The sequence below is a fragment of the Anolis sagrei genome, chromosome 2, assembly GCF_037176765.1.
Source record: "Anolis sagrei isolate rAnoSag1 chromosome 2, rAnoSag1.mat, whole genome shotgun sequence".
NCBI lineage: Eukaryota > Metazoa > Chordata > Lepidosauria > Squamata > Dactyloidae > Anolis > Anolis sagrei.
This window is the reverse complement of record NC_090022.1, coordinates 228,714,154-228,741,408: the sequence shown is the minus strand read 5'-3', so window position 1 is coordinate 228,741,408 and position 27,255 is coordinate 228,714,154. Positions and strand designations below refer to the sequence as shown.

General features: G+C 39.8%; 1 protein-coding gene across 2 annotated transcripts; it reads left to right on the top strand.

The window, feature by feature from the left end:
- The first annotated feature begins 61 nt into the window (after nt 1-61).
- GKAP1 (G kinase anchoring protein 1) lies at nt 62-25,287 on the top strand. 2 transcript variants are annotated; one of them, XM_060762140.2, is made up of 13 exons: nt 62-375; nt 1,690-1,789; nt 3,357-3,623; nt 4,660-4,803; nt 8,232-8,309; nt 8,773-8,905; nt 9,130-9,152; nt 10,649-10,795; nt 11,547-11,648; nt 13,167-13,230; nt 14,984-15,054; nt 19,350-19,427; nt 24,968-25,287. In XM_060762140.2, exons 3-13 carry the CDS (start codon nt 3,405-3,407, stop codon nt 25,013-25,015), a joined length of 1,107 nt encoding a protein of 368 aa, XP_060618123.1. In that variant the 5' UTR covers nt 62-375; nt 1,690-1,789; nt 3,357-3,404; the 3' UTR covers nt 25,016-25,287. The 2 variants fall into 2 exon arrangements, with proteins under 2 accessions (XP_060618123.1, XP_060618122.1); XM_060762139.2 differs by lacking the exon at nt 1,690-1,789.
- Nucleotides 25,288-27,255: the final 1,968 nt, after the last annotated feature.

The window sequence follows — 27,255 nt, the reverse complement described above, 5'->3', positions numbered from 1 at the left end:
CCCTCTGACCCCACCAGCCACAGCGGACGACGTCACAAGGCATCCCCGCGCATGCGCCGTCGCCAAGTACCCTCCCTCTTCTCTTTCCCGTACGGCGCGGCGACCTCAGACATAAACAAACTCGGCGGGAGGGGTGGCCGTGCCAGCTTGTGTTTGCTCGCGGTCGCTCTCTCGCGCGCCGCTGTCCCGTCTTTTTCGCACCCCTCCCTCCGTGCTCCCCCTCCCGCTACCTACTGCGCCTGCGCGCTGCAGCCTCCGCGAGCTTCTCTACGGTAGCAGCGCCTGGACCCCGCGGGTCGCCAGCTCCAGAGGGCCCAACCGTCGCCTCGCTCGAGGAAGGCTTTGGGGTTTCCTGAATCAGGATTGCTGTTTATGGTGAGCGAGAGGGGCAGGTGTATTCCCCCCAGAGATTCTTGGAGTGGCATTAAATGTAGGGTTGATAGGAGTTGTAGCCCAACAGCAACAGGAGAGCGACTCTTGCCTCTTCTAAGAGCTCTTTCCCAGTGGGATCTCGGAGCTCTAGGCTGCTGCGTTGCCTTTTGAGGCCTTCAGGGACCCCAGCAACCATGGCCAAGGGTCAGGGATTCTGGGAGTTGAAATACCCAAACCTGGAGGACCAGAGGTTGGAGCCACTGCTCTCCACAATCCTTCAGTGCTCCAGAAATGAAGCTTGAAGGGACCTGAAGCTCTAGTGCAGGCATGGGCAAACTTGGGTCCTCCAGGTGTGTTGGACTTCAACTCCCACAATTTCTAACACCCTCAGGCCCTTTTCTTTAGCGACTGAGGGGGGAAAGGAAAGGGCTTGAGGCTGTTTGGAATTGTAGGAGTCCAAAACACCTGGAGGGCCCAAATTTACCCATGCCTGCTCTAGAATCATAGAGTTGGAAGAGACCTCATGGGCCATCTAGTCCAACCCCCTGCCAAGAAGTAGGAAAATTGCATTCAAAGCACCCCCAACAGATGGCCATCCAGCCTTTGTTTAAAAGCTTCCAAAGAAGGAGCCTCCACCACACTCCGGGGCAGAGAGTTCCACTGCTGAACGGCTCTCACAGTCAGGAAGTTCTTCCTCATGTTCAGATGGAATCTCCTTTCTTGTAGTTTAGTGATTCCTAAACATTTTTTGGATTTCAACTCTCACAACTCCCAGTCAGATTGTCCAATGTTCAGGGATTCTGGGAGAAGTTCAAAACACCTGGACAACCAAAGGTTGGGAACCATTGCTCTAAGGTAGTAGTTCTCAACCTGTGGGTCCCTGGGTGTTTTGGCCTACAACTCCCAGAAATCCCAGCCAGTTTACCAGCTGTTAGGATTTCTGGGAGTTGAAAGCCAAAACATTTGGGGACCCACAGGATGAGAACCAGTACTCTAAGGGATCTTTTAAAGCGACCCTCATTCAGACACTTTTAATTTCTTCCTGTATCCCTTCCCAAGTCATTCTAGAGCAGTGACCCTCAGCCTTTGGTGTTTTGGTCTTTAACTCCCAATCACACCCAGCCAGTTTGCCCAAATGGTTGAAGATTTTGGGAGCTGAAGTCCGGAACACTTGGAGGAGGGCATAGGTTGCGAAGCACTGCTCTAGACCATTGATTCCCAACCTTGGTTCTCACCTTCTGGTCTGAGACTATAATAAATACATTCATTCATTCAACCTTGGTTCTCTTGTTCTTTTTGTTTTGTGTTGTTTTTTAGATTTCCACTCCCAGCCCGTTTGTCTAAAAGTCATGGATTCTGGGAGCTAAAGTTCAAAATACTTGAAGACCCAAAGGTTGGGAACAGCTGCTCTAGACTGGTAATTTCCAAACCTTGGACTTTCAAGTTTGTTTTTTTTTTTTTTTTTAGTCTTCAACTCCCATAACCCTGACTCAGCTTGACCAAGAGTCAGGAATTCTGGAATTGGAAGCCGAAACCCAAAATACCTAAAGATTTGCGAACCACTGTCCTGGAGCATTGCCTTTGCCTATTAGGCCTCTTCTACATTGCCATAGAATCCAGATTATCAAAGTTATTTGCATTGAGATGATAATATGAGTCTGCGCTACCATGTAATCCAGTTCAAAACAGATATTTTGGATTTTATATGGTAGTGAAAAAGCAATGTTTTCAAATTGTAGGAAAGAAGATTCCACCTGAAGATTAGGAAAAATTTCCTAATTGTGAGAGCTGTTCAGCAGTGGAACTCTCTGCCCTGGAGTGTGGTGGAGGCTCATTTATTTATTTGGGTTGTTGTGGGTTTTATCGGGCTATATGGCCATGTTCTAGAGGCATTCTCTAGAGATGGCTATATGGCCATGTTCTAGAGAATGCTTCTAGAACATGGCCATATAGCCCGAAAAAACCTACAACAACCCAGTGATTCCGGCCATGAAAGCCTTCGACAATTTATTTATTTATTTAGAACATTTATACCCCATCCTTCTCAACCTCTGAAGAGGGACCCAGGACGGCTTCCAACAGGCCACGATTCAGTGCCAACGCAATAAAACATAGCATAAAATACAGTTAAATACATTTTCACCTCTTCTTTGGAGGCTTTTAAGAAGAGGCTGGGTGATGATCTGTCGGGGATACTTTGAATGCGATTTTTCTGCTTCTTGACTGGAGGTTGGACTGGATGGCCCATGAGGTCTCTTTCAACTCTGTGATTCTGAGAAGGGGCCTTAGATCCTGCAATTGCCTCTTGTCTCATACAGGTTGTGTTTCCCTTATCCAAAATGCTTGGGTTACCAGACGTGTTTTGAAATATTTTATTGCTAACTTATGCCTTCAAGTCATTTCTGCCTTTTGGTGGCCTTAAGGCTAACTTATCACAGGGTTTTGTTCAAGATTTGTTCAGCAAGAGCTTTGTTACTGCCTTCTGAATCTGAGAGAGTGTGATCCTCAGAAGTTCTTACACTTCCACTGAATATGTAATTGGAGTTGTAGTTGAGCAGCACCAGGAGAGCAACTCTTTTCTACTTTCATAAATGCCTCTTTCAGGAAACACACATATGATCTTTGTGCTGTAAACTTGTTCATTGTATACTTTTAAATGTAACAACATTTGAGTCTTTTTGTATCTACACGGAGAGATACTTTCCTCTTGTAAAGAGAGGAAATATGTCATCCCTGTCATACCACTTACCAGTGTTAGGAAAATATCCATGAGGGCTGAAATGATTCAGGACAGCTCAGGATAAAAATATTTCAATATTTATTCCCTGCACCTCTTGTAGAATGTGATAGCTTTACTCAGTCTTCTGATCAAATTATTTAACATCTCTGTATGGAGTTAAACCAGGCATAATTTGAATGCACCAGTGTTGTTACAGCAAAACAGTTTTCATCTTCCCAACTTCTTCCTTTGCTTTATTTTTTAGGAAACACCTTGATTCAGAGATTTGTGTCATTACATCTCTGTTAGGAAAATGGCCTCTGCAGTAATTAGTTCAGTGCCTACTACGGCATCTAGGTTTGCTCTTTTACAAGTTGATAGTGGCAGTGGATCTGATTCTGAATCTGGGAAAGGAAGAAGTGTTCGGAGTGGTGGAAAGTCCCAAGCATCAGGCAGCAAGTCAACCACAAATGAGAAGAAAAAAGAAAAGAGGAGGAAAAAGAAGGAACAGCAGCAGAGTGAAGCAAATGAGGTAATAATGTAATTTAACAATAAATTGTGACAGGTGTTTAGGCACATAAAAAAGGAAATGCCAAACAATGATCAGGCAAGACATATACATACAAGATATAATGAAGATTCTTACAGTGTTTGGAAAGAACTTTAGATGTTTTTAGCATCTAACTATCAAACTGCTTGACAGTAAGATGCTAATTTTGAATTGCCTCAAAAATTCTGGTGGCATACATGGTATCTGAATGAAGATGAGACACAGTTCCACCTTCAAGTTCACTTCCTACAAAGAGAAGGAACATAGAAATTGCCAGAACAATTTTTTAATTGTTAAAAGTGACTTAAGATACTGCAGGTCGTTTCTGGTGTGAGAAAAATGGCTGTCTGCAGAGACATTGCCCAGGGGATGCCCAGATGTGTTACCATCCCGTGGGAGGCTTCTATCATATCCCTGCATGGGAAGCTGGAGTTGACAGATGGGAGCTCACCCTGTCTCATGGATTCAAACCACTGACCTTCAGGTCAGGAGTTCAGCCAGCACAAGGGTTTAACCAATTGAGCTACCGCAGTTCCTTATTGGTCCAACCAATAAACTAACCTAATAAAGTAAACTAATACTTCTGCTGTTGTTTATAGTTTGAGCCTCCCTTGCTAGTACTTTTACTTGCATAGAAGTGATGCAGATATCTTGTGATCCCCCCATTTTTTTGGCCTGTGGTGGATACCAGAATGTTGTCCATCTTGCTTCAGCAATCAGCAGTCTAAAGTTTGCTGAGCTAAATACAGTTTGCAATTGTTATTGTTGTTAGTGTTTTTCCCCAGTGGTGTTTAGTGATATTTTTGGCTTAACACTGATTTTTGACCATGAATACTGGAAATCACCATAGTAGGAATAGATCCTAAAAGGTGTCCTATCAAAAATTTAAATAAATAATTTCCTACCTGTTATTGTTTCTTCACTGAAGCCACCAGAATACAGAAGTGACACCATCATTCAAGTATGTATAGTAAGCATATCACAGATTGTAAATTGTATATTTGTTGTTGTTTTGTAGCTCAGAAATCTTGCATTTAAAAAAATTCCTCAGAAAGCTTCCCATGGAGCTGGTTTGTCTCAGCCTGAGCAAGCATTAGCCAATTCATCACGGAAAGACTCTCAGGAAGAAAACTGGCAAGAGTGGAGACAGAGAGATGAACAGGTAGTATTTTTGGTTGAGTTCAAGAACTTACATCACTGTAGTTTTATGTATTTTATAGAATAGATAGCTTAACAATGCAATCCTACATATTAGAGACGAACAGATCTTATTTGGGAAATGGAGTGACAACAATGGAACTGAGCGCAAAAGTCTCCAAGATGCCAAAGAAGGGAAAAGCCAACATATACCTCTATGTACATTTGTCTGTCTTGTTTGTGTATAAAATGACATTGAATGTTTGCCGCATATTTATGTTCTGTGATCCACCCTGAGTCCCCTTCAGGGTGAGAAGGGCGGAATATAAATACTGCAAATAAATAAACAAATAAATCAATCTTATTTGGCTTTGGATGTACAAATATGGATGCATGATTTTAACCTGAAGTGATAGATCTTTGTGCCTTTGGCTGAAAATAAACCCAATAAAACATATTTGGAGTAACTTCTACACAAATATACAAAATGGATTAGGCTATAACCGGTATGAGTCCTGAACATATTTACTTTGAAAGGGATTATGCTTATGTAAAGAACGTATCAATGCCACCAATAAAAAGTAAAGTCGTGCGTTAATCCCACCAAATGGGACCACCAAAAAATGTAAGAAAGTTCCTAGACTGCTATTAAATTAAACTGCCACCAATATGTTTAGAGACGCTGGTCTTAAAGTCTCTGTTTATCCCTATTTGCGTTGTGAGGTAACTTTGGTAGAGTGGAATGCACCGAACGTAAAATCAATGGAGGAGGCAGGTTTAAAATACAAAGAGAGCAAGTTTATTGTTAAACAAAGCGTAATTGTTGCAATATTGAGATGATGAGCTTGGCATATGCTTGTTGGTTACAATATGGCTTGGTTGAGATACATTCAGGCTTCTGATGTTACAATCTTATAAACTCCTTCTTCAGTGAAGTGCTTTATTATTTCAGTGTTCCCTGTTGTGAATATTCACACCGTTTGTCCTATACCGGATCAAACCACTGATCTCCAGTCTTCCACTACTGGCGATCCTAAAACCCCCTCTGTTAGATTCTTTTTAACTCAAGCAATCTAACGAGGTTTCACCTTCAGCTCCCTTGCTGAAGAAATATTCACAAATACTAAGAACTAACTGAATTTACACTGCTTCACACCACAGAGCCCTAACTGACTCTGCCCTCTTCTCAGGGTCTCTTCCTCCTGACTGAACTACTTTTCCAGAGTCCTATCTGACTCTGCTCCTCCTCTCAGGGTCTCATCCTCCTGACTGAGTTACTTTCTCAGAGTCCTTTCTTGACTCTGCTACTCTCCCAGAGTCCTATCTGACTCTGCTCCTCTTCTCAGGGTCTCTTCCTCCTGACTGAAACTTAACTGTCACTTTCAAACCCTTTTCTCCTTAAGCTCCGCCCACCTCCTCTTCTACCTTGTCACCATGGCAACCTATCTCTCACAGCTAGGACATGGCAACCAATGTAAAACATAAATACAGTTTAAACACAGTATAATAAACACTTTATAATAAACATTTCTCTACAGCTTAGTTCAGTAAAACATGCTTCCTTAGGATTACAGATGTTAGTATAGAAAGAAACAAACTCAACAAATGCAGGTCTTGTTCCTGTACCTAAAATTATGTTTATGTATTAAAATTATTCCTGTTACTGCTTCTGAATGTTACACAAGGCACATTATGTAGCAGTGTGTTTTATTTTTATAAAGTAACTAGCCGTCCCCTGCCACGCATTGCTGTGGCCCACATGGGGGTACTGTGTGGGAGGTTTGACCCAATTCTATCGTTGGTGGGGTTCAGAATGCTCTGTGATTGTAGGTGAACTGTAAATCCCAGTAACTACAACTCCCAAATGTCAAGATTCTATTTTCCCCAAACTCCACCAGGCTTCACATTTGGGCATATTGAGTATTCGTGTAGAGTTTGGTCCAGATCCATCATTGTTTGAGTCCACAGTGATCGCTGGATGTAGGTGAACTGCAACTCCCAAACCAAAGGATGCTGCCCACCAAACCCTTCCAGTATTTTCTGCTGGTCATGGGAGAACTGTGTGCCAAGTTTGGTTCAATTCTATCGTTGGTGGGGTTCAGAATGCTCTTTTATTGTAGGTGAACTATAAATCCCAGCAACTACAACTCCCAAATGACAAAATCAATTTTTTGAGTAAAGGACATATATTGGGGTGTTAGGTGTCTTGTGTTCAAATTTGGTGTCAATTCATCCAGTGGTTTTTGAGTTCTGATAATCCCACAAATGAACATTACATTTTTATTTATATAAAGATAATTTAAACAGTGCATTATTTGATAACTATGTCAAAATATTACTTATAAAGCCAAAGAATAGCAAGTGAAAATTATAGTGAAAATAGGTAAACATTCCCACATACTGTAGATCAGGTCTGCACAACCTGTGGCCCTCCAGCTGTTTGCGACTTCAACTCCCAGTCGCCCTAGCCAGCTTTCCAGTGGTCAGAAATTGTGGTAGCTGAAATTCAAAACATGTACAGAGTCACAGGTTGTGCAGGCCTGCTCTAGATATGTCTGAAAGCAGCTGTTACAATGCTTAGCTAAGTGTCTTTTATTATTCTATACATAGAAATACTGAACTAAAAAGCAGGTATGAAGTCTTAAGGTCAAGTAGTAGGCACATGTTATGATCTCCTGAATCCCTCAGAGGAGATTGCAATTTGAGCTGGGGAAGGCTTTCCAATAAAGCTCTCCTTTTAAAATATCATCTCCTCCCAAACTAGGACAAAGAGCAAACACTCGTCTCCCAAAAAGAGGACTTTATAATCTTAATTCTACCAAGGTTGATCTTTGAAAGCAGACTTTAGGTAGGACACTTGGATTTATAGATAAGAAAAGGATACATAATTTCTGAATACGAAAGTGGCTTGAAATTTTTTCCCAGTTCTACAAGGTAGCTTTTTTGTAGATTTGAATAACATCTGAGTTGAGAGCTTTCAAATGTCTAGTACTAAAGCAAAATCTGTCTGTTGCTAGTCTCTGTGCAGGCAGGCTGTTGGATTGTAGCAGGAAAGGTTTTTACATGCCAGATATATACTATGTGCACAAGGTGACTGCTGTCTTCACAGGAGCCTAGGGCCTTTCCACACAGCCATATAACCCAAAATATCAAGGCAGAAAATCTCACAAAATCTGCTTTGAACTGGGTTATCTGAGTCCACACTGCCATATATTCCAGAACATGTAGGATTTTATTCAGTTGTCTGGAAGGGGCTTAGGTAATCTTAATCCTTATCTCCCTAACAGTTGGTACAGTTTCAATTTCTTTTATTCTGTAGATTTACAAAATCTACAGAATAAAAAAGGTAGAAAACCACCCAATTAAAGTACAGCTGAAAAATAAACTTCTGATGTTATATTAGGGATATTTCTATAAAATCTGTATTAAGGCATAACCCTTCTGTTTCTTTAGCTGACTTCTGAAATGTTTGAAGCTGATCTTGAGAAAGCTTTACTTCTAAGCAAACTAGAATACGAAGAACATAAAAAGGTACTTCCTGCTTTTATTATGATGAAAATGCAGTGAATGTTTTTATCAGACTCTGAATCAGCTAGAAAATCAGATGTTGTATTAATCTACAGGTAATGTTTTGAACTTGTATATTTTCTTTTCGGTGTTTCTCAGTGTTAAGCAGAGAATGGCAGCCCTGGATTGGGAGGGGAGCAATGATTTCCATTTGTGTTTTTTGTTGGAAATATTACTTATGTTCTTGTTTTGTTTTTCTTCACCAACATTTGGGTGAAGAAAAAATCCAAGGTTCACATGTGTACTGATGTCAGGGATGATTTGTTGGCCACTGTCTGTATAGAATCCTAGACCAGCTAGTGTGAACTAGCATGACACACCTTACATTGTTAAACATTTTGCTTTCAGTTGATTAACTGATGTGTTTGTACACTACCAGTTTCAAAAATATTTAAAGACAGATAAATGAGTGTGTATCCTTTTGCAGGATTATGAACATGTTGAAAATGCTTCTCCTCCATCAAAGACTATGCATAAGAAAGAAAAAAGAAAAAATCAACAGGGAAAAGACAAACCTCTGACAGTGTCTTTAAAAGATTTTCAATCGGATAGCAGCGTAGGTATGGGATTTTGATGTTATTCTGCATTAAATGTTTATATGAAACATTGAATTCAGCTCAAAGGAGTCACAGGACATAAATATGTGTCATTTGGAATAAATGGCCCATCTACATGGTCACCTAAATCTGGGGCCAGTCTAGAGCATTGGTGCTTCATTTTTATGCAAAACTAAATTAACAAAATAATTAACAAAATGTAATCAGTAACTCCATTTTTGTTTCAGATCACCTTCCCAAAAAGCAGGAGGTAAGTACTTGATTAATGATCAAAAGGAACATGAACAATTATTTAGATTACACGGATACTCATTATCCAAAATGATTACTCTATCTGCCTCTGAGCAAATACATATTTTGACACCTGTATAATAAGTATTGCTGTGTATTCTGTTTTGGGGACTAACACAAAGCTATATTGTAGAATACTCAAATTAATAACCATGTTAGATATTATTTTTTTGTGCTATTTAATTAAAATAAAAGTAGCACTTGTTTTTTTTCTCCTAAAAATGAATAATCCCTGTGATACAGCAGCAAACATTGCACTAGAGAGAAAAATGTGTCCCTGAGGGGTGTAAAATGTCTCTCCTCCGTCCATAACAATGTTCTTTGTTTGATCTTGTACCGATTCATTCCTAATTTTGGTGACCTTTTTTTCTTTGTTGTGCAACTTAGTTTTGAATGATTTTGTGCTCACTGCCAGTCAGGACATACAACAAGGAATGTTACCAGATGCTATAATCTTAATCTGAGTATGGGAAAAGCATACTTCCTTCTGCTGTTGTGAGATAGGTGCTCTTCTCTGATTGTGTGTGTGTGTGAGAGAGAGAGAGAAGCACCTTGAGAAACTGCAAGTTGCTTCTGGTGAGAATTGGCCGTCTGGAAGGACTTTGCCCAGGGGACACCCGGATGTTTTACCATCCTGTGGGAGGCTTCTCTCATGCCATCGCTTGGGAAGCTGGAACTGACAGATGGGAGCTCACCCTGCTCTCCAGATTCAAACCTCTGACCTTTCAGTCAGCAGTTAAGCCGGCACAAGGGTTTAACCTATTGCGCCACCAGGGGTTGGATCACAGGGTATCATTGTTGAAACTGATGGTTTTGTAGATCTACATAAACAATCAGACTGGCTGCATGGTGACACCCTAAGAAAAAAATTAAGTATCCTTAATCCCAGTGGTTCTAAATACAGTACCAACACAACTGGCTAGCTGGCTTTCTTTCTTTCCTGTGCTTAATTGTCATGAGAGAGTGGTGGTGCAATCATTTCAGCCTCTGAAGCCTTTGGACCATGAAACCATTAATTGTATCTAATTCTTCTAATGAGCCTAGCTTCCCTTTTCACTTAAGTATTCCAATCACTTTCTTCTGCTGCAGCTGTTCAGAAACATTTGCCTCTGTTTTACATAGTTTTCTTGAGTGAGTTGTCCAAACATACGGTTTGTTTCAGCCAAGACAACTTAATTCAATTGTTATAAAGCTGTCTTCTTTTAAAAAGAAAGTAACCAAAGCCTATAGATCATTCTAACAACAATTTTGTAATAGGACACAAGTTGAATCAGGGGGGCAATGAATGTTTTTCCAATATCTGTTGACCAAATTACACCTCTTGCTATGAGCCCATTCCAGGTTGAGTGATATAATGGGTGAAGTTATGGGCCATGGGGCACCGTGCTGGTAAAACTATCTGAAAATAAATTCTTGTTCAGTTGTACTGAAAATTAAGAACAGGTTTCTTGACAGGAACTGAGTTCACATACCATCTTGCACGATGGTGAATTCTTCAACAGACTAGAAGATGATGTGCATAAAATACTTGTTAGAGAAAAAAGAAGAGAACACACCACAGATAATGGAATGGATAACAACGCATCTCGTGAGCACACACAGGTATGTTAAGCAGAAATTCTTAAATTAATACTTATACAATTATCTTGAAAAATGCAGTAGAAATAGACAAAATTGGCTGGCTGAGGGGAAAGAAAGTAAATGTATAAAATACAAAAAGTCCCCAATATATTCCTTACTCAGCAAAGTCTCTTGTAAAAAAAAATGATGCTGCCTGGACTTGCTTTTCTTCTGTTCCCATTCAGTTTTCTTTTGTATCACATCTGCTTTTCTTAACATTACGTAAGCTATTCTAGGATACTTTTAGCTCAGGGGGCAAGGGCAGGTTACTTTAAATTTGTACTAAAACAAAGTACAGGTTGAATCCAGAAATTTGAAATACCCAAAAATCTGATTATTTTTAATTGGTAGCTTCCAAATTCTGCCTTTGGGGAAAGGGGGCTACATCACATGTCCAGTGCCCAACAGGTCACAAGGGCAAGTGCCAAGCTACCTGATTAGTCACAATCTTTATTCAGTTCAGAGAGAATAAAAAAAGACTAATGGGGCAGATGGGGTGATTTTCCCTCTTCCTTTCCAGCTACATTGCTCAAAGGGCAGAAAATGTGCTGACAGCTAGGGAACTCAGCTTATCATTTTAATATATCACAGCAAGCAGAGGTTTCATTAAATAGTTCAAGATACCAATGGTTTCAGAGGTTATTTTGTATATTTTTATGTTTGAAAGTATTTTGAAGTGGTTTACATTTCTTTCAACTCTGTTAACCTTATATACATGCTCTTTCTTTTGAAGGATTTTTTCTTGAAAGATGGAAGAATAGAAAGACTGAAACTGGAACTTGAAAAGAAAGATGCAGAAATCCACCAATTAAAGAGTGTAATCACCCAGTGGGAGGTATGTATCCATTTCACAGGTAACTTACTAATTTTAACCAAAATAAAACCTGCTTTATGATGTCCTTTTTAATGGACAGCAACTCAAATTGTTATTGTACTTATTGTATATATTGCCTATATTATGGAGCCGCGGTGGCACAATGAGTTAAACCCTTGTGCTGGCTAAATTATTGACCTGAAGGTTGGGTTGCTGACCTGAAGGTTGCCGATTCGAATCCGCGAGACCGAGTGAGCTCCCATCTGTCAGCTCTAGCTTGCGGAGACATGAGAAAAGCCTCCCAGTTAACATCCCAGCATATCCTGGGCAAGGTCTCTTTAGATGGCCAATTCTCTGACACCAGAAGCAACTTGCAGTATGTTCTCAAGGCACTTCTTACACAATAAAAAATATTGCCTATATTTGTAAAATGATGGTGCCTAAAAATAAGTTGAATAAAATAATTGTGAATATTTGTACATGCTTACATACAGATTCCATACAAATTAAATGTGTTTTTTAAAAAATATTTCTTGTCATCAAACCATTTACCTTCAGTTTGCAAAAATCAAAAGAACATACTTGCCTTGCTTTCTTGGCAATATCTTTTTTTAAAAACAGGGATTTAAAATATTTAATTGGCATTGAATTCCATTTTGTATCTAACTGATATTGCAAAATAACTGACAGTGTTAGATTCTAATTAATAAATTGAAGCATAAACGTAACCTAACAGTTATTTGAGTTGCATGGGCAAGTTTTGACAATGTTTGCATTTTTGTATATTCTACTAACTTGCCTAGGAAAGTCCTATTTCTGGCATGTGGGAAGGCGAGGTGAAGCCATGTATTATCTGTGTTAGTTTGTGTGTGTGTCAGGAGTGATTGAAAAACTGCAATTCGCTTCTGGTGTGAGAGAATTGGTTGCCTGCAAGGATGTTACCCAGAGGATGCCCAGATGTTTTACCACTCCGTGGGAGGCTTCTCTCATGTCTCATGAGAAGGTGGAGCTGACAGACAGGAGCTCACCCTGCTCCCCAGATTTGAACCACTGATCTTTCAGTCATCAGTCCTGCTGGCACAATGGTTTAAACCATTGCGCCACCGGAGTAATATTTGTGTGATCTGAAAATATTTTTTTCTGTTTATAATCATTGTTGAGATGAATTCTGTATTGAACTCCTTGTTTGTTGCATTGTGAGCTAGAGGTACACTTGAACGGAGTATGTCTTTCTCTTTTTATTTTGCCATGCCCACCCACAATTTAAAAAGCCCTTCACATTCACCCCCACCAAAAATGGGAGTTTGGTATCATTTCTGGCAGTGTATCTCACTGTTGTTACACAGTAATTTGCTCTATTAAGTTAACATAAAACTTTGCACCTACATTCTTACATAATTTTACTGGGGAGTAAGCTCCATTGATCACATTGGGATTGACTGCACAGAAAGTAGGCATAGCTTTTTGCTGTACAAAAAGATGGGTTGAAATTAGATGGGTTAAATACATCACTTCCATTTGATCTCTTAAAATCTTTAGGCAAAATATAAAGAAGTAAAAGCACGAAATGCACAGCTGTTGAAAATGCTACAAGAAGGTGAAAGTGAGTACTATTTTGTCCTTTTAAATATGTTGGATTATTTTCAAACAACTATTACATTAAATCTGTTTAAGTGATGTGGGAAATATGAAAACAAGTGTGTTTGTTGAGATTGTATCTGGTAGGCCCGTGGAACCTATAAATCATCTAGTCAATATGTTACAGATATCGCCCCATACCAATTGAGTCAGCATACCTGGTATATATATATGTAGGATGGTGTACTTTTGATCTGTTTTTTTCTGGTCAGGATGAAGGTGGTATATGTGTAGGGGTTTTTGCAAGTTCTTTGTCATGAACATAGTACTAAATAACAGCGTTTACGTTTGCTGGGAATCATAACCGCTGCAGGGTCCACTTAAATATCAAAGGTATATTCCAACTACTTGTGCTTAAGGCAATGAAACACCTGGTGGATGACTACAGAAGAAGTGGGGAGACTTGGGATAATTCCACTAAAACACTTGTTATGGTCCATTTTGGAATCTAGTCTACACTCATTAGGCTCTTGTATTAGCACACATTCATCCAATTTGGTTTTCAGTGGCCACTATATCTTGTAACTTGGAAAATTAGAATATCAACCAAAACCCATTGTGATGAATTTGGAGAAAAAACAATTGCTCAGATGCACTCCAACTTTGTATGTATATTCTGCCTACACTGTAGAATCAATGCAGTTTGACACCCCTTTAATTGCCATGGTTCAGTGCTATGGAATCATGGGAATTGTGGTTAATTGAGACACCAGCAGTCTTTGGCAGAGAAGGCTAAAGACATCAAACTACATCTTCTATTATTCCGTAACAGTGAACCATAGCAGTTAAAATGGTGTCAAACTGCATTAATTCTACAGTGTAGATACACCCCTGGACTCTACATTGATAATAAATTTGAGGCATAGACTTGTCCACCTTCAGTGGATGAGTGTTAGTTTCTTTAGTCAGAGGATGTGAACAAGTTCCTTGGAGATATGCTGAACCATTTGTTAGGCCCATGCCTCTATTGTCTGCTTGCATCTGCCAGGGAAGAGTTCTTAATTGGATAGTGAACACTGAAAATGCATTTTTGAAACCTTATATTCTAGCCTTTCTAAAAGAGGTAGTTATAAACCCTGTTCTGTGCTCCAGTATCCTTGGAGGTGAGGTTGCACATTGGTTGCGGCAGCTTGGTTATGGAAGTCATTCTTGTTCCATCTTTTGTTCAGTGGGCAGTCAGGATTGTACTGTTTTGTAAGCCTCTCTAAAAGCAGGGGTTTTGGGACTGTTTTAATTCTGTGTATGTTCTAAAACTTTGTTTTTAGTTTTGATTGTTTATTTAAAATATTTTATTTGTTTCATGTTGCCTTGTAGCAGGCTGAGCGGCAAAAGGCAAATATTTAAATACAGTGTGATTCCCGGTATCCATAGTTTCATTTATCCATATCTGATGAAATATGTCCTCTCTAGACATTCTCTAGATCCTTCAGCAGAACTTTGTGGTATTCTTGGGACAGAATTCCTATTATATCCAGTTTTGCATATCCATGCAAAGTCTAGACACTTGTTCCTGACTGATTCAGGTTCTACTATAAATTAGGCTGAATGCAGCAAACTATGTCTCTGTCTCTCTCCCCCCCCCCCCCCCCCCCGTCTCTCTCTCTCTGTGTATATATATATAGAGAGAGAGAGAGAGAGAGAGAGAGTTAGTTGTCTGCTGGCAACTATCTCATTTTTGAAGATACTGAAAGTAGTTTAATCTTTTTTTAACATTTCAGTGAAAGATAAAGCCGAAATATTACTTCAAGTTGATGAATCTCAGAGTATTAAGAATGAGCTGACTTTGCAGGTAAAGATTTTTATTATTTTTATTATTTTTAAATACCTCTTCAGATTAAAAAAGACATATAAGTTCGAAGATAAGAAAGAAGAATTCTATTTCTATTTCTGGAACAGGACTTTTCTCTTTCTACCACTGACATCTACAAGCTGTTCCTGAGGACCAATAAATTCACAAAAGGAGACATATGGAAGATTACAATAGGAATGGGAAAATCTATAGAAATTGGCAATATGCAGTTTCTGTTCGAGCAGAATGATTGTGGGCTTATAGCAGTCATTATTTAGAATATAGCATATTATATACTATATTTCATCACATAATAGTCACACGCACCCCCCCCCCCCCCAATTTCTGGGAGAGGGAAAGAGTGTGTGACTATTATGTGGCGAAAAAGGCCGCAGGGGCTTCTTTCAGTGCATATTCATAGTTCCTGTCAGGGTGCAGCTGTAGGAGTTGGTGAAGCTTCGCCTACCTGAGTGGCTGTCCCTTGCCAGAAGGGAAAGAGGGCAGGTAAGGGGGGTGAATTCAGTGTCAAAATGGTAGTTGCACCATTATCTCACTTGTCTGGGCAAGTGAACTAAGGATGCAGTTATCATATGGAGAATGGTAAAATTCTGTTTTTGCCTTCCCCCAAAGAGGGTGCAATTATTATGCAATGGCAACTGCAATGAAATACAGTATATAACGAAGCTCCTTTATGCCATTTTGTAATTCATGTGAACTTTCAAGGCAGCTAATATCAATCAGAAAAACCAGATTACTCAGATTTACAGTTAATATTCCAATCAGAAAAAAATGAAGAAAAGATATAGCAAAGCCAGAAACAAATTCTACTTTCATACAGATGTTAAGTATCATCTAGTATCATACATATCTTAAAGAATACTATAGATCTTTGGACACTCAAGTGGTTTAAGGGGAAGGATTTGAGTGAAGATCTTAGTATCAACCTTTAGGTTCTCCCTGCAAGAAAGAACTATAGTTATTTTAGAAAATGTCTTTTAAATGCTAATGGAACAAGAATTACACCACTGGCCAGTTGATTTTGACACAGACCTTTATAATTGTGAATGAGCTGATTGAATAGAGACGCAAAACTGGTGGGTATGGTAATGAGGTGACAAGTTGAATTTTAATGATGGTTATTGGGGACAAAAGCAGGAGGATAGATATTGCCTAAATCCAAGATGAGTAGATAAGATTTCTTTGCATATTGATCCAGACCAACATGAATATGTCTTTGAATCCCCTCTACCTGATTTACAGTGAATTCTAGGAAAGCTATTGCCAGTTGCTGTTTTGAAAAAGGCTTAAAATTAGATTGAATCCACATATTAGTGTAATGTAGAAACCTTTTTCTAATATATTTTACTGCCTTCTTCCATATACATTTGGATAATGGCTTTTTATAAATATTTTATTATTTTTAGCAGTGTTCCTGTCCCTGCCCTCTTTCTGCTACATTCTGCCATATTTTATAAAACTGGAATGTTGCAAAGGATATAGAAAAGCAGTGGTGTATATTTAAACAAATTGATAGGCTGTAGTGCAGCTTTCAGAGTGAACTCGGAATGATCTACCTCATAAAGCCATGTATGAGTACATCGTCTTTCTATTCATAGATCCTGATTAACCTTAAAGGCATTGATTTCTTAGTAATCAAAGTCTTAACAGCAATGCACCCTTACAAAACAAATGGTTGCAACAGTATTTTATTAGCTTCATATAGTTTTAAAGTTTTCCATGTAGTTTGGTCTACTTAGAAATTACATCTTTTCCCTTGCACACAGCAAATCAGCACCTTTCATATTCTTCAGCTAGAGGCATATTGAGGTTAATTTTTATTTGAAAGGAAGGTCGTTGACCAGACATATGGTAAAATAATTGTGTGTGTGCTTCTGATTTCCTAATCTCAAGTGCAAAAATGTATATTGTTGTTGATCTCTCTTTTTTTTAATGAATTTCCACCTGGCTGCTGTTCTCGGTTGTGTCAGGGGTACCAGATGCGGTACCAGAAGTCTAAGCATTACACACATTCCTCCCTCAGAACTTCTTTCATACACAAACATTTTTTTTAAAAAAGGGAAAAGGTTCCCCTATGCTCTCTGGAGTTATAGGGGAATCATTTTATCATGCCTCTCCTTAGGCATTTTAAGCCTTTGGTGGGGGGAGGGGGGTCCAAAACCAGAAATGACCCAAACTCATTTCTCTAAAGCTCATTTCTAGTTTTTTTTAAAGCTCTAAGAAGGTAAAATTCCCAGAAATGTTGAATGAATCTGTTGGATGTACGTAGGGCAGTAATATATTATACTGATAGGACTAAGGAAGCTTTTTCAGAATAATTACAAATCGTTTTAATTTTTAAAATTTACTTGTTCTTACAAGTGGAATTGCTACACAAGGTCCCAAACTATATGGAACATTTTTGGTTTTTCCAGTTAATGAGCACAAGTAAAATTCCCAATTAAAAAAAAAATCAGGAAACCAACATGAGCACAATATTGGGGGGGGGGGGGTCCCACTACTTCTCCATAGGGAAAAACACACATTATATACTCATTCACATAAATAAAACAGAGAAAAGAAAAATATGACTAGAGATCGATAGAATCATAAAGTTGGAAGAGACCACCAGGGCCATCCAGTCTAACCCCTTGCCATGCAGAAACATACAATCAGAGCACCACCAAAAGGTGACCATGCAGCCTCTGCTTAAAATGTTCAGTGAAGTAGACTCCATCACAGCATATTACACAACTGTGAGAGAAATAAAGGTGGACACTGTGAAAGCCATCCACTGCATAGCTATCAGCCTCCTCCCAGTAGACACAAATCAAGGAAAAGTTTCATTAGAATCAGCACTCCTTTTAATGTTTCCCCAGCAACAGCAAGAGTAGAATAGACTCAGATGTGCAGTTGGCAGATCAAAAAACAACCTGGCCAAATGGCACTACCTAGAAGAATCCTCCACCTTGTGTGACTGTAGAGCAGACCAAACAACTCAGTATCTGCTTGACCACAATGCCCTGCCTCATACAAAGAGGAAGAATTACTTAAAGCTACAGACAATTCAATAGCTGTTGCCCGTTTTTGGTCTAAAATTATTTAGTCGCTAGGCTTCCCTCTATTTAATCAGTTTTATACTAATTTATTTCTGCAATGCTTTTGACACGAAATAAATAAACACTGTTGAACAGCTCTTACCACCAAAAAGTTCTTCCTAATCTTTAGGTGGAATCTCTCCCCCCCCCCCCCCCCGGCAATTTGAATCCATTGCTCCCTGTCCTAGTCTCCAGGGCATCAGACAACAAACTTGCCCCCTCCTCAATTATAATTGTTATATTGATCTGATACTGAACATAGCCTTACATAGAATTCTTCTTCTTTAACAGTTTTTAGAAATATTCATGATTCTAAAAGAAAGGATTATTGTTTTAATTGAGTTTTTAATTCATTGAATCCAAGGATTCCCCCTCCCCCCCAAACACACACACATGTTTCTGGGGGGGAAAGACCAAGAATGAGATCTTAATTTTCTTGTTTTTCCTGGATGTTCACATCTGTATCCCACTCATGTACAACTGGAAAAGATGGAATGAGGTGAAAACAGTGAACTCATCTGTCATGCTTCCTAAAGGGGCAAAAGCACCCTTAATACGTTTTTAAAAAGTGGATGTTTGGCAGCCGTTTTCCCAGCTTTGATTTAAGCAGATGTTTAATTTCATCCAGCAATATAGTCTTCATGGCTATATCAGGCATTCCCTGAAAAATTATTTGAGACTGTTGTTATTCATAAGTGTAAAATTAGAGTAAAATCTGTATCTAAAATTAATTCAAAATACATAAAATGGGGAAATATATCTTGCCACATATGTTCAGCGTTTTATTTGGGAGTTTACTTTTTTGTAAGACTATTTATTCCAGTACTTTTTTGTCAGTTTGCAGAGACTGCTGCAATTTTCTAACATTTGTCATGAACAGAAGCCCAATCCTTTAGGAGAAAAGACAGCTGACGTCTTTATTTTTCTCTTTAGAGGAGTTATTTCATATGACTTTCAATCACTGTCAAAATATTGTGATACCCTGTACTATGTATGACAAGTGTATTACTTCACTTTTATGAGCAATTACCTCATCAAACTCAGATTTTGAGACAAAAATATAATATTCAAAGTGACATTGGGTTTTTTCCATTAATGATTAATAGGACATGTTACTTCATTCTCTTTAAAATATCACTTCTATGAATGTTCTGAAACCTTTGTCAGACCAAGGCAACTGTTGACCACTTTCTTTTTAAGGTTACCACTCTTCATGCTGCTTTGGAGCAAGAAAGATCTAAAGTCAAATTACTTCAAGCAGAGTTAACAAAATATCAGGTAACTGAAAAGATAATTCATATATTCGTTCTTAAGATGAGAGGATAAGGTAAAGGGAGGCGGGGGGGGGGGGAATCATTGGCCATTTCACTTCTCTATAGCCACCTATATATCTGAGAGATCCTCCTTGGTTTGGACTGTGGGAATTTCTGGGATGAAAGAAAATTGCCCCCAAATTGAGTTAGAGATGATAAAAGTTTTCTTCAGTGAACATCCTTAGGATCCAGGTCTTTGTTGTTTTGAAAGTATTAAAGTGTGCTTTAAAAGCATGTTTTCAAAATATGGAAAATATTCAAAAAGTGTCTTGCATATTTTCCATATTTTGAAAGTATGCTTTTAAAGCACACTTTCAGTTTCCTCTTACGTTAAGTGTACTGAATGCAAGTTGTTGCATCATGGGTAGTTTTTATCTCAGAACTGTATAGATTTTTCTGAGACAGGTTCCATAGATATCTAACTGGGTTCCTTAGCATTTGATGTCATCAGTCTGCTCCTGGTGATGGGAACATGTTGTTGTTCATTCGTTCAGTCGTCTCCGACTCTTCGTGACCTCATGGACCAGCCTACGCCAGAGCTCCCTGTCGGCCGTTACCACCCCCAGCTCCCTCAAGGTCAGTCCAGTCACTTCAAGGATGCCATCCATCCATCTTGCCCTTGGTCGGCCCCTCTTCCTTTTGCCTTCCACTTTCCCCAGCATAATTGTCTTCTCTAGGCTTTCCTGTCTCCTCATGATGTGGCCAAAGTACTTCAGCTTTGTCTCTAGTATCTTTCCCTCCAGTGAGCAGTCAGGCTTTATTTCCTGGAGGATGGACTGGTTGGATCTTCTCGCAGTCCAAGGCACTCTCAGCACTTTCCTCCAACACCACAGCTCAAAAGCATCGATCTTCCTTCGCTCAGCCTTCCCTAAGGTCCAGCTCTCACATCCGTAGGTTACTACAGGGAATACCATGGCTTTGACTAGGCGGATCTTTGTTGCCAGTCTGATGTCTCTACTCTTCACTATTTTATCGAGACTGGACATTGCTCTCCTCCCAAGAAGTAAGCGTCTTCTGATTTCCTGGCTACAGTCTGCATCTGCAGTAATCTTTGCACCTAGAAATACAAAGTCTGTCACGGCCTCCACGGTTTCTCCCTCTATTTTCCAGTTGTCAATCATTCTTGTTGCCATAATCTTGGTTTTTTTGACGTTTAGCTGCAATCCGGCTTTTGCGCTTTCTTCTTTCACCTTGATTAGAAGGCTCCTCAGCTCCTCCTCGCTTTCGGCCATCAGAGTGGTGTCATCTGCATATCTGAGGTTGTTAATGTTTCTTCCAGCAATTTTCACCCCAGCTTTGCATTCATCCAGCCCCGCACATCGCATGATGTGTTCTGCATACAAGTTAAAAAGGTTGGGTGAGAGTATGCAGCCTTGCCGTACGCCTTTCCCAATCTTGAACCAGTCTGTTGTTCCGTGGTCAGTTCTGACTGTTGCTACTTGGTCCTTGTACAGATTCCTCAGGAGAGACACAAGGTGGTTTGGGATGCCCATCCCACCAAGAACTTGCCACAATTTATTATGATCCACACAGTCAAAGGCTTTAGAATAGTCAATGAAGCAGAAGTAGATGTTTTTCTGAAACTCCCTGCCTTTCTCCATTATCCAGCGGATATTGGCAATCTGGTCTCTGGTTCCTGTGCCTTTTCTAAACCCAGCTTGAACATCTGGCAACTCTCGCTCCATGTATTGCTGGAGTCTTCCTTGCAGGATCTTGAGCATTACCTTACTGGCATGAGAAATAAGGGCCACTGTACGGAAGTTGGAGCAGTCTTTCGCATTTCCCTTTTTTGGTATGGGGATATAAGTTGATTTTTTCCAGTCTGATGGCCATTCTTGTGTTTTCCATATTTGCTGGCAAATGGCATGCATCACCTTGACAGCATCATCTTTTAAGATTTTAAACAGTTCAGCTGGGATCCCATCATCTCCTGCTGCCTTGTTGTTAGCAATGCTTCTTAAGGCCCATTCAACCTCACTCCTCAGGATGTCTGGTTCTAATTCATTCACCACACCGTCAAAGCTATCCTCGATATTGTTATCCTTCCTATACAGATCTTCTGTATAGTCTCGCCACCTTCTCTTGATCTCTTCAGCTTCTGTTAGGTCCCTGCCATCTTTGTTTCTTATCATACCAATTTTTGCCTGAAATTTACCTCCAATGTTTCTAATTTTCTGGAAGAGGTCTCTTGTCCTTCCTATTCTGTTGTCTTCTTCCACTTCCATGCATTGCTTATTTAAAAATAGTTCCTTATCTCTTCTGGCTAACCTCTGGAATTGCGCATTTAACTGGGCATATCTCCCCTTATTATCCCTGTTTCCTTTTGCTTTCCTCCTTTCTTGGGCTACTTCCAGTGTCTCAGCAGACAACCATTTTGCCTTCTTGGTTTTCTTTTTCTTTGGAACGTACTTTGTTGCTGCCTCCTGAACAATGTCGCGGACTTCTGTCCATAGTTCTTCTGGGACTCTGTTTACTAAATCTAGTCCTTCAAATCTGTTCTTCACTTCCACTGTATATTCGCTAGGAATGTTAGTGAGATCATATCTAACTGGTCTGTGTATTTTCCCTGATTTCTTTAGTTTTATTCTAAAGTGGGCAATAAGAAGTTCGTGATCTGAGCTACAGTCAGCCCCAGGTCTTGTTTTCACTGACTGGATGGATGTCCGCCACCTTTGGCTGCAAAGGATGTAGTCAATCTGATTTCGGTGTTGACCATCTGGTGAAGTCCATGTGTAAAGCCGTCTTTTAGGTTGTTGGAAGAGAGTGTTTGTTATACATAGCGAGTTTTCCTGGCAAAATTCTATCAGCCTGCGTCCCGCTTCATTTTGTTCTCCCAGACCATGCTTGCCTGTGATCCCTGTTGTCATTTGACTTCCCACCTTGGCATTCCAGTCTCCTGTAATGAAAATAATGTCTCTTTTTGGTGTATTATCCAGTAGGTCCTGCAGATCCTCATAGAACTGATCTACTTCTGCTTCTTCAGCAGCTGTGGTTGGGGCGTATATTTGGATCACTGTGATGTTGAAAGGCTTTCCTTGCACTCGAATTGAGATCATTCTGTCATTTTTTGGGTTGTATCCAAGCACCGCTTTAGCGAATTTCTTATTAATTATGAAGGCTACTCCATTTCTTCGATGTTCCTCTTGTCCACAGTAGTAGATCTGGTGGTCATCTGATGTGAAGTGGCCCATTCCAGTCCATTTCAGTTCGCTGACCCCCAGAATGTCTATCTTTAGTCTTGACATCTCACCAATAACAACATCCAATTTGCCCTGGCTCATAGATCTTACATTCCAGGTTCCTACGGTGTGTTGATCTTTAGAGCATCGGATTCGTCGTTCACTTACAGTACCGTCGGCCGCTAGCCTTCCTTTCGGCTTTGAGCTAGCTGCGTCATCACATCTGGGGCTAGTTGAACTTATCCTCTGCTCCTCCCCAGTAGCATTTTGGCCATCTTCCGACCTGGGAGTCCCATCTTCCAATGGCATACCGACATATCTCTGGTTGTACTGGTCCATTTAGTTTTCTTGGCAAGGATACTGGGGTGGTTTGCCGTTGCCTTCCCCAGGGATCACGCTTGGTCTGACCTCTCTGCCACGACCGTCCCGTCTTGGGTGGCCCTTCACGGTTTCGCTCATGACATCATTGAGGTGCTCAAGCTCCAGCGCCCCGACAAGGGAACATAGCCAGATGTTTGTCTGATTGTGACTGTCAGGCTGTCACTGCAACAAGATAGTAAGTCTTGATGGCATCATTTCAGAGGAAGAAGAGAATACTAACCATCACCTCAACCTAAAAAATACATGTACAAATGTATCTTACATTGGCATAGGTGAGTAACAGAATGCTGCCCTGAATGTATTGGGATTTCTAAAAAAATAGTTTTAGAACGGTAACTCTTCCAAACAGCTGGAATAAATGAAGAGCCTGCTTATTGCCATCAGTGTCAAAGAAAACATAATAGATTCTGCATTTCCCTTGCTTCATTTTAAGCAAGGATAACTCCTTTGTCAAGCTATTAGTTTTCAAATTGAAAAACAAATAGTATGAATGTCCTATTTGTGTATTGCATTACAAGAAAATCAAGCCATGTTTACTTCCTCAGCCAAAAAAAAAAACTGTATAGATTTTTCTCTCTCGAATGATCTTAGTCTACTTCCACTCAGTCTTGTGTCTGTGTCTACATTAATCTACAATAAAAGGTGGTTGGAGTTTATTTTGCTGATGGAGGGCACCCATAGTCCAAATGAGGAGAGTGACAGTTCCCTCTTCTGACTGCAGTTTCTCTCAACACACAATGGGTGCTTTTACATTGTAGAATTTAGTTACTTTGATATCACTTTAGCTCCCATGAACCAATGCTGTTGAACCATGGAGTTTTATAAGACCTTTATAAAAGCTAAATACTTGGATATTCCGATGTGCTTTTGATTAATCAGTTCATTAGATAATTTTGGACCACCCAGCTATAATTTAGTATCTGGCTCCTGCACTTTACCATCATCCCTGCACTTTACCATCGTCCCTGCCCTTTATTTGTGCTTCACAAATTGACTTGGCCTGTTTAGCCCATACTTACTACCCGGCTTCTGCACTTTTCTATCAGCCCTGTCCTTGCAACTGTTTTGCACAAACCTCTGCCTCTCCCCTCAGCTCAGTATATGAGCTCTAGGTTAGGCTGTTGGTTGCTTTGATGGTTGATTGTTGATGGTTATGTTTTATGATGTTTTGTATTTGAATCTTACTGTGCTCTATTTTAATTTCTGTCTGGGCTTGGTCCCCATGTAAGCCGCCCCGAGTTGCTTTGTGGCGGGCTCCAAAAATAAAGTTATTGTATTATTATTTAGCCTTCTCTACCACAGAGTGCTGGTGCTTCACCAAAGTACAAATCCCAGGATTTCTTAGCATTGCGCAATGGCAATGGTGTCAAACCGTAGAGTGTAGACATACCCAGTTAGAGGAACCCTCTAATTATCCAGTTCCAATTTGAGAGAAGATGTATTGGGAACGGGGAATTAGTGCAAACCACCCCTTCCTCATTCTGCTGATGAATAGACAGTTCTTGAATTACTACCCAAGTATTTGAGGATAATATAAACCCTGCTAAAGCTTCCATGCATTCACTCATCTACCTGCCAATACTGAGTACTCCTCTCTGATTTGGTGAATGTTCCTTTGCTTTCTGATGAAAAGATGAACCCTTCCAGTGTAAATCTGAGGAGAGTATGGGTGATTCCTTTCTTCTTCCACTCCTTAAAAGACCCCTCTTCTGCTTCTATAATGCATCTTCTGCTTTCTAGACAAAACTGTGGAGAGAATACACTCATTTTTTGAAAGAGCAGCTTCCTTCCTCATCAGCTTTGTGATAAGCAGCAGCAATAAAGATAAAATGCCGGCACTTCTTTACAAGCATCCTATTCATGTGCAGAATGCTTTATATTCTATTGGTACTTAATTTTTTATAACATTTGTGTTTACCCCCCCCCCCCCTTTTTTTTTTTACAGGGTGGAAGAAAAGGAAAGAGAAATTCAGAGTCTGACCAGTGCAGGTGATCACACTTGCAGTGTGAAGGAAAAAAAAAAGAGAGAGAGAGAGAGGTCTTCAGGGTTTTGCAGAAATGTATATTTGTAATTACTGCTTAACTATGCAGTTTTGGGAGGGGATTGGGAGTAAAGTTTAATTGACTAATCTGAATATTCAGTTTATTGTACTTCTAGTGTAAAGAAGAGAAGCTGGAAACTAATATTACAGTGCTGCTCAAAACCTAGTTTGTTCTAATGCTACATCTAGTTTTTCATCAGTCAATAAAATGTTTTGCCATTTTTCTGGTCCTAGTGTGTATACATCTGTAGTTGGTAATGAGATTTTGATCTTCAAATCAGATTGGTCTTAATAACGGGATGCCCCCCTCATTCACAACTATTTGATTCTTTGGTTTTTTCACACATCACAAACTGATAAAGGTACTTGTATTGCCTATGGAAATTGTAAGAAACACAAAGCCAACAAAGCCTCATAGCATGAGATCAGGAACAAGAACTGACACTGAGTTTGGAAGACTATTATGTAATGATGTAACTGTTTTCAACATCATCTTTCAGTCCCTAGGTACAATATGACTGTCTAAGGTTATATACAAAACAAATGGAAACTCCCTTGGCATTTTGAAACATAAAGTGTGAAAAAGTATTTGATAATGTTCCGTTCTAGAAATTGAGGAAATTTTAATCAAAAGCAACTATTGAAATGGTTTCATTACCTTTTTTTTCGTGTCAGGAGTGACTTGAGAAACTGCAAGTTGCTTCTAGTGTGAGAAAATTGGCTGTCTGCAAGGATGTTGCCCGGGGGCCGCCCAGATGTTTTTGTTTTTTTTTTGATGTTTTGCCATCGGTATGGGAGACTTTTCTCATGTCCCCACATGGGGAGCTGGAGCTTACAGAGGGAGCTTATCCGTGCTCTCCCCAGATTCGAACTTCCAACCTGTCAGTCTTCAGTCCTATCAGCACAAGGGTTTAACCCATTGTGCCACTGGGGACTCCTGTTTCATTAGCTTAGTTATCAGTTTTAGTCACTGTTTAAAATATTAATTTGGAGGCACATCATTGGATTTATAGAGTATGGCATGGTAGTTTTCATTGTTGAATATAGGGGCATATTTTGTTGTCTCATTTTGAACATTAGAACTTTTTCAGCTGTTTTACAAAGCCCATAATGATTGTTTCCAGGGAATGGCAAATCCTAAAGCATTTACAGCTTTACAAGATCACTTACGTGCATTTCCTCTCTTTCCTAACATATATTTTATACTATCTCTTAAAATGCCTTGTTTCTTAAAGGTTATAAAGGAATTATGTATTTTATTTAGAAGAGAATGAGCCATTGTTAGAATGGCAATACAGTGTTCCCTCACCTATCGTGGGGATTCAGTTCCAGGAACCCCTGTGATAAGTGAAAAACAGCTATGTAGGGACGCTATACTGTATATGTACAGTATAGCTCCGCCCACTCCTCTCTCCCCCTCCTCCCTCTCTCTCTTCCTCTCCTCCCCCCCCCCCCCCCCTTCGTCCCTAACCTTGCTGGAGCCACTCTTCTCCCTCCCTCCCTGCTTCCCCACTGGCATGGGGCTCTCACCTGGTGCTCCCTGGCTACTTGTATTTTAAATTAATTTTTTTGAAAAGCCGCAAAACAGCAAGTCCGCGGTTAGCGAACATGGATAGTTAAAACAACAAGTGAGTGAATGAAGCATTTGGAAATTTCTTAGAAAAAAATGTTTTGAGATCCTCTAAGCATATGCAGAACATTTTGCAACTGTATCACTGCTGCTTCCATGATCACAATGAAGACAGCACATGTTTTGCATGCAGGAAGCATGAATCCCAAATTAAATCTATAGCGTCTTCAACTTAAATTATGTTAGTTAACAAGGCCACTGTTGTCTGCTCCTATCTTGCCTTAAGTAGATGAAACAGAGTGGGTAAAAAGTAGGTTAGGAGGAGTCGGGAAAAAGAAAATAGCCAAGAGAGAAGGAAAGTGGGAAGGAATGAGGAAAACTTTCCATTTAATTACCAAATTGCATACCACTATGAGAAGCAATACAATTATGAGTCACTGTAGCTCGGTCCAAATAATATTATACTAATTTGTATATTATACAACAATACACACCAGAAACAAGTCCAGAATATCATCAGCAGAGACTCACAATGCACCTGTGCCCCTAAGAAAGACTAGTTTTCATACAAACCCAATGTAGAAGGAAACCCCGGGAGGGTGGGGGTGGGGGCAAAGGACC